The sequence below is a fragment of the Rhinoraja longicauda genome, chromosome 28 (genome assembly GCF_053455715.1).
Source record: "Rhinoraja longicauda isolate Sanriku21f chromosome 28, sRhiLon1.1, whole genome shotgun sequence".
NCBI lineage: Eukaryota > Metazoa > Chordata > Chondrichthyes > Rajiformes > Arhynchobatidae > Rhinoraja > Rhinoraja longicauda.
The window spans coordinates 32,797,063-32,804,995 of NC_135980.1; the positions used below are offsets into that span (position 1 = coordinate 32,797,063).

The 7,933-nt window shown below is 47.9% G+C and overlaps 1 protein-coding gene across 2 annotated transcripts; it reads left to right on the plus strand.

Annotated features, from left to right (window-relative positions):
* The first annotated feature begins 950 nt into the window (after positions 1–950).
* On the plus strand, positions 951–7,421 carry LOC144607144 (uncharacterized). 2 transcript variants are annotated; one of them, XM_078423770.1, is made up of 3 exons: positions 951–1,435; positions 2,857–3,191; positions 4,850–7,421. In XM_078423770.1, exons 1-3 carry the CDS (start codon positions 1,370–1,372, stop codon positions 5,229–5,231), a joined length of 783 nt encoding a protein of 260 aa, XP_078279896.1. In that variant the 5' UTR covers positions 951–1,369; the 3' UTR covers positions 5,232–7,421. The 2 variants fall into 2 exon arrangements, with proteins under 2 accessions (XP_078279896.1, XP_078279897.1); XM_078423771.1 differs by having other exon boundaries at positions 951–1,286.
* Positions 7,422–7,933: the final 512 nt, after the last annotated feature.

Genomic DNA, 7,933 nt, shown 5'->3' on the forward strand with positions numbered 1-7,933 from the left:
ACACCTATCCACCCATTTACTTGCTGGCTTTGTCCTGCGTGCCTCTGCCTCTTTTCGCTCTCTTTCATCAGTCTGAGGGAAGTTCCTGATCTGACGTCATCTGTCCATTCCACTTGCGGTCAAGCAGATTGTGCCTGAACTGCTGAATGCCTCCAGCACTTTGTCTTTAGACATAGCCATGTTCCCTGGTTAAATTAATTGTAGTTGGCCCCTGTTACGGGGAAAGTAGATTTTAACATTGTGGCTAAGTCTCACTACGTTATTAATCCTGCCCTTTCAAGTACTGTAGTTTTTGCAGTTGTTTTAAATCCCAGATTTGGATTCATCTGCATTGCCAGAATTTCCTCGCCCCTCTTCCCCCAAAGGATTGACCAATTCCCATTAGTTTCCACCCAGTGTCTCCAAAGACTGGGTCATATGGTGCTAGAAATATCTGCGAGGATTAGACAGTCTCTTCCCAATTTGCCAATGTCGGCATGTCCTGGGGAAAACTTCTTCCCCATCATTGTTATTATAGTTTGTACATGGTTTACTTCAAAGGATGTTTTCATTTAAAGTAGTGTCTTTGTCATGGCTGTGTTTTCACCAGATATTCTGAACACCCTGGATGCTCCTGTTGGTGTACAGGCTTTGATGCCCATGGTAAACACCAGCAGGTGGCACAGTCACAGAACACTGTTTGTGTGAAGTGTTTGGTTTAGCTGGGGTGTTGTTGACCCAGTTGATCAAGTCAATGTATTCTGCTAACCTGTAGGATTCACTACTGTAGTCACTCCCAATGCACCTCGTGTTGCGCTTCGTGTTGTAAAAGTATGTGTTAATATTCTCTGGTTTGTTTTATGAGGGGAAACTTTTTTCAATATCTTGCCTTGTTTTCCAGATCGTATCTCCTGTTGCTCTGCGGCCTAACATCATGGAGCTGGCGGCCTTGCTCGAGAGACTGACCATCGCAGCCTGCGATCCCTCGCCGGGGATCGATGCTCCATCTTTGGCCTGTTGACATCGAGGAGCTCGAAGCCTCGGGTAGAGACTGATGTTGGGAAACTCCAAAGAACGAGGAAGGTCTGACTAGCAGCCACCCGAGGTCCGATCGCCCGGTGCGGGGAAATTGATCGCCCCGATGCGGAGGGCCCGTCCGCCGGCTTTGGGAAACATAATCGCCCTGTCGACGGAAGGCTCGAGGCCCCCGACCATGAGAGGACAAAGAAGGGAAGGGATTGAAGCTTGTTTTACTTCCATCAGTGAGGAATGTGGAGGAGTCACTGGGTGGATGTTTATGTTAAAAAGTATTTGTGTGACCTGTTGCTTTTTATTGGTGTGACTGTAAGACAAATGAAGTCCCTCGTATGCAGCACATTGCTAATAAAGTATGATTATGATGGAAAGCAGCAACTCTACAGCAGCGCCACCATGCCATGCCACCCCATGCTTGCAAGTAAATAAGTAGATAAGTAAATACGTACTGGAGGAACTTGGGTGGTGGGGGGGGGGGGGGGGTTCGGCAGCCTCTGAATAAATGGACATGACTTATCGGGTCAGAAGCCTTCAGACTGGAATACGGGAGAAAGCTGGAAATGAGGTGGGGATGGGGCATTGCCTGATAGGTGACGAGTGGATACAGGTGAGTGGGTGATGGGCAGATAGGTGGAATAAGTGACAAAGGCTGAAGGTGAAAATGATAAAACAAGGACAAGAGCTGAGAAATGTAAAGCCAGAGGGAGGTGGGGTGGGAAGGTAAAAGGGAAATATGGGACAAGGGGATGGGAGATGAGCGTACTGACGAGGGAATGCCCCCCCTTCCCCTTCACTCCCCACCCTAGTGTGTACATTCCTCACTAACCTCATTAACCTTGCTAACACTGATCCTTTCCTTTCTGATGTACGCTCAGTGCTCTCCTTATTTGGCATTTTGTCCCTTTCACCTTGAGCCTTTGGCACTGACTCCATCCGTATGCTCATCACCCCTCACACCTATCCACCCATTTACTTGCTGGTTTTGTCCTGCGTGCCTCTGCCTCTTTTCACTCTCTGTCATCAGTCTGAGGGAAGTTCCTGGTCTGAGGTGTCATCTGTCCGTTCCACTTGCGGTCAAGCAGATTGTGTCTGAACTGCTGAATGCCTCCAGCACTTTGTCTTTAGACATAGCCATGTTCCCTGGTTAAATTAATTGTAGTTGGTCCCTGTTATAGGGAAAGTAGAGTTTAATATTGTGGCTAAGTCTCACTACGTTATTAATCCTGCCCTTCAAAGTACTGTAGTTTTTGCTGTTGGTTTAAATCTCAGATTTGGATACATCTACATTGCCAGAATTTACGAGCCTCTGCTGGATTGACCAATTCCTGTTAGTTTCCACACCAGTGTCTCCAAAGACTGGGTCATGTGGTGCTATAAATTTCTGCTGGTGTCAGACAGTCTCTTCCCAATTTGCCAATGTCGGCATGTCCTGGGGCAAACTTCTTCCCCATCATTGTTATTATGGTTTGTAGATGGTTTAATTCAAAGGATGTTTTCATTTAAAGTAGTGTCTGTGTCATGGGTGTGTTTTCACCATATATTCTGAACACCCTGGATGCTCCTGTTGGTGTACAGGCTTTAATGCCCATGTTATATACCGGCATGTGGCACAGTCACAGAACATTATTTGTGTGAAGTGTTTGGTTTAGCTGGGGTGTTGCTGTGCCAGTTGATCAAATCAATGTATTCTGCTAACCTGTAGAATTCACTGCTGTAGTCACACCCAATGCGCCTTGTGTCGTGTCTCGTGTTGCGCCTCGTGCGTTTTATAAGTATGTGTTAATATTCTCTGGTTTGTTTTATGTGGGGAAACTTTTTTCAATATCTTACCTTGTTTTCCAGATCGTATCTCCAGTCGCTCTGCGGCCTAACATGGAGATGGCGGCCTTGCTCGAGACTGACTTTGAGACCCACCGCCTGCGATCCCATGCCAGGGATCGGTGCTCCAACCTCGGCCTGCAGACTTCAACATCGAGGAGCTCGCAGTCTCGGGTAGAGACCGATGTCGGGAAGCTCCAAAGAACGAGAAAGGTTCGAGTAGCACCGACCCAAGGTCCGATCGCCCGGCGCGGGGAGCTTTATCGCCCCGATGCGGAGTGCCTGACAGCCAGCTATGGGAGCCAAGATCGCCCCGTCAACAGAATGCTCGAGGACCCCGACCGTGAGAGGACAAAGAAGTGAAGAGTGACTTTTTTAAAACTTTTATCACGGTGAGGAATGTGGAGTAGCCACTGTGGTGGATGTTCATGTTAAAATGTATTTTGTGTGTTCTGTTGCTTTTTATTGGTGTGACTAAGTCAACTGAAATTCCTCATATGTTGCAAAATACACTTGGCTAATAAAGTATAATTATGATATAAGGCAGCAACTCTACAGCTGCGCCACCATGCCACCCCTGCTTGAATCGTGAGTAAATAACTCGATTCAAGTAAATAAGTAGATAAGTAAATAGGTGCTGGAGGAACTTAGGGGTTTGGCAAGCTCTGAAGAAATGGACAGATGACTTATTCAGTAAGGAGCCTTCAGACTGGAATAGGGGAGAAAGCTGGAAATGAGGTGGGGGTGGGGCACTGCCTGACAGGTGATGGGTGGATACAGGTAAGTGGGTGATGGGCAGATGGGTGGAGTAAGTGACAAAGGCTGAAGGTGTAAGTGATAAAACATGTCGGACAAGGACAAGTGCTGTGAAATCTAAAGCCAGAGAGAGGTGGGGTGGGAAGGTAAAAGGGAAATATGGGACAAGGAGTTGGGAGATGAGCGTACTGACGAGGGAAAGTTCCGCTTCCCCGTCACTTCCCACCCTGGTGTGCACATTCCTCACTAACCTCATTAATCTCGCTAACCCTGGTCCTTTCCTTTCCGCTCAGTGCTCTCCTTATTTGGCATTTTGTCCCTTTCACCTTGAGCCTTTGGCACTGACTCCATCCGTATGCTCATCACCCCTCACACCTATCCACCTATTTATTTGCTGGCTTTGTCCTGCGTGCCTCTGCCTCTTTTCACTTTCTTTCATCAGTCTGCGAGAAGTTCCTGATCTGAGGTGTCATCTGTCCGTTCCACTTGCGGTCAGGCAGATTGTGCCTGAACTGCTGAATGCCTCCAGCACTTTGTCTTTAGACATAGCCATGTTCCTCGGTTAAAGTAATTGTATTTGGCCCCTGTTACGGGGAAAGTAGAGTTTAATATTGTAGCTAAGTCTCGCTACGTTATTAATCCTGCCCTTCCAAGTACTGTAGTTTTTGTAGTTGGTTTAAATCTCAGATTTGGGTACATCTCCATTGCCACAATTTCCTAGCTCCTCTTCCCCTGGAGCATTCCGATTAGTTTCCACCCAGTGTCTCACGACTGGGCCATGTGCTGCAAGAAATATCTGCTAGTGTTAGACAGTCTCCTACCAATTTGCCAATATCGGCATGTCCTGGGGCAAACCTCTTCCCCATCATTGTTATTACGGTTTGTAGATGGTTTAATTCAAAGGTTGTTTTAATTAAAATAGTGTCTGTGTCATGGGTGTGTTTTCACTACACATTCTGAACGCCCTGGATGCTCCTGTTGGTGTACAGGCTTTGATGCCCATGGTGTACACCAGCAGGTGGCACAGTCACAGAACACACTTTGTGTGAGCTGTTTGGTTTAGCTGGGGTGTTGCTGAGCCAGTTGATCATGTCAATGTATTCTGCTAACCTGTAGGATTCACTGCTGGAATCATACCAAATGTTGTGTCTCATGTAGCGCCCCATGATTGTTAAAGTATGTGTTAATGTTCTCATTGTTTTATGTGGGGGGTGGAGGGGGTCAGTGGAAACTTATTTCAATATGTTACCTTGTTTTCCAGATCGTATCTCCAGTCGCTCTGCGGCCTAGTATCATGGAGCTGGCGGCATTGCTCGAGACTGACCTTGAGACCCACAGCGGGGACATGGACTGACCATCACAGCCTCCGATCCCTTGCCGGGAATCGACGCTCCAACCTCGGCCTGCGGACTTCAACATCGAGGAGCTCGCAGTCTCGTGTAGAGACCGATGTCGGGAAGCTTCAAAGAACGAGGAAGGTTCGAGTGGCACCGACCCGTGGTCCGATCGCCCGGCGCGGGGAGCTTGATCGCCCCGATGCGGAGGGCACGTTTGCTAGCTGTGGGAGCCAAGATCGCCCTTTCAACGGGTGGCTCGAGGCCCCCGACCGTGGGAGGACAAAGAAGGGAAGTGACTTTTTTTAAAACTTCTATCACAGTGAGGAATGTGGAGTAGCCACTGTGGTGGATGTTCATGTTAAAATGTATTTTGTGTGTTCTGTTGCTTTTTATTGGTGTGACTAAGTCAACTGAAATTCCTCGTATGTTGCAAAACATACTTGGCTAATAAAGTATGATTATGATGGAAAGCAGCAAATCTACAGCTGCGCCACCATGCCACCACAAGCTTGAATCACGAGTAAATAACTCTCGATTCAAGTAAATAGGTGCTGGAGGAACTTGGGGGTTTGGCAACCTCTGAAGAAATGGACAGATGACTTATTCAGTAAGGAGCCTCCAGACTGGAATACGGGAGAAAGCTGGAAATGAGGTGGGGGTGGGGCACTGCCTGACAGGTGATGGGTGGATACAGGTGAATGGGTGTTGGGCAGATGGGTGGAGTAAGTGACAAAGGCTGAAGGTGAAAGTGATGAAACATGTCGGACAAGGACAAGAGCTGTGAAATGTAAAGCCAGAGCGAGATGGGGTGGGAAGGTAAAAGGGAAATATGGGACAAGAAGATGGGAGATGAGCGTACTGACGAGGGAAAGCCCCACTTTCCCTTCACTCCCCACCCTGGTGTGCACATTCCTCACTAACCTCATTAATCTCGCTAACCCTGGTCCTTTCCTTTCCGATGTACGTTCAGTGCTCTCCTTATTTGGCATTTTGTCCCTTTCACCTTGAGCCTTTGGCACTGATTCCATCCGTATGCTCATCACCCCTCGCACCTATCCACCCATTTACTTGCTGGCTTTGTCCTGCGTGCCTCTGCCTCTTTTCACTCTCTTTCATCAGTCTGAGTGAAGTTTCTGATCTGACGTGTCATCTGTCCATTCCACTTGCGGTCAGGCAGATTGTGCCTGAACTGTTGAATGCCTCCAGCACTTTGTGTTTAGAGGTAGCCATGTTCCTCGGTTAAAGTAATTGTAGTTGGCCCTGTTAGTGAAAGTAGAGTTTAATATTGTGTCTCGCTACGTTATTAATCCTGCCCTTCCAAGGACTGTTTTTGTAGTCGGTTTAAATCTCAGATTTGGATACATCTGCATTGCCACAATTTCCTCGCCCCTCTTCCCCCGAAGGATTGACCAATTCCAGTTAGTTTCCACCCAGTGGCTCCAAAGACTGAGTCATGTGGTGCTAGAAATATCTGCTAGTGTTAGCCAGTCTCTTCCTAATTTGCCAATATCGACATGTCCTTGGGCAAACTTCTTTCCCATCTTTGTTATTACGGTTTGTAGATGGTTTAATTCAAAGGTTGTTTTAATTAAAATAGTGTCTGTGTTATGGGTGTGTTTTCACTACATATTTTGAACGCCCTGGATGCTCCTGTTGGTGTACAGGCTTTGATGCCCATGGTATACACCAGCAGGTGGCAGTCACAGAACACACTTTGTGTGAGGTGTTTGGTTTAGCTGGGGTGTTGCTGAGCCAGTTGATCAAGTCAATGTATTCTGCTAACCTGTAGGATTCAGTGCTGGAGTCGTACCAAATGTTGTGTCTCATGTAGCGCCCCATGTATTTTAAAGTATGTGTTAATGTTCTCATTGTTTTATGTGGGGGGTGGAGGGGGTCAGTGGAAACTTATTTCAATATGTTACCTTGTTTTCCAGATCGTATCTCCAGTCGCTCTGCGGCCTAGTATCATGGAGCTGGCGGCATTGCTCGAGACTGACCTTGAGACCCACAGCGGGGACATGGACTGACCATCACAGCCTCCGATCCCTTGCCGGGGATCGACGCTCCAACCTCGGCCTGCGGACTTCAACATCGAGGAGCTCGCAGTCTCGTGTAGAGACCGATGTCGGGAAGCTTCAAAGAACGAGGAAGGTTCGAGTGGCACCGACCCGTGGTCCGATCGCCCGGCGCGGGGAGCTTGATCGCCCCGATGCGGAGGGCACGTTTGCTAGCTGTGGGAGCCAAGATCGCCCTTTCAACGGGTGGCTCGAGGCCCCCGACCGTGGGAGGACAAAGAAGGGAAGTGACGTTTTTTAAAAAACTTCTATCACAGTGAGGAATGTGGAGGAGTCACTGTGGTGGATGTTCATGTTAAAATGTATTTTGTGTGTTCTGTTGCTTTTTATTGGTGTGACTAAGTCAACTGAAATTCCTCGTATGTTGCAAAACATACTTGGCTAATAAAGTATGATTATGATGGAAAGCAGCAAATCTACAGCTGCGCCACCATGCCACCACAAGCTTGAATCACGAGTAAATAACTCTCGATTCAAGTAAATAGGTGCTGGAGGAACTTGGGGGTTTGTCAACCTCTGAAGAAATGGACAGATGACTTATTCAGTAAGGAGCCTCCAGACTGGAATACGGGAGAAAGCTGGAAATGAGGTGGGGGTGGGGCACTGCCTGACAGGTGAATGGGTGTTGGGCAGATGGGTGGAGTAAGTGACAAAGGCTGAAGGTGAAAGTGATGAAACATGTCGGACAAGGACAAGAGCTGTGAAATGTAAAGCCAGAGCGAGATGGGGTGGGAAGGTAAAAGGGAAATATGGGACAAGATGGGAGATGAGCATACTGACGAGGGAAAGCCCCACTTTCCCTTCACTCCCCACCCTGGTGTGCACATTCCTCACTAACCTCATTAATCTCGCTAACCCTGGTCCTTTCCTTTCCGATGTACGCTCAGTGCTCTCCTTATTTGGCATTTTGTCCCTTTCACCTTGAGCCTTTGG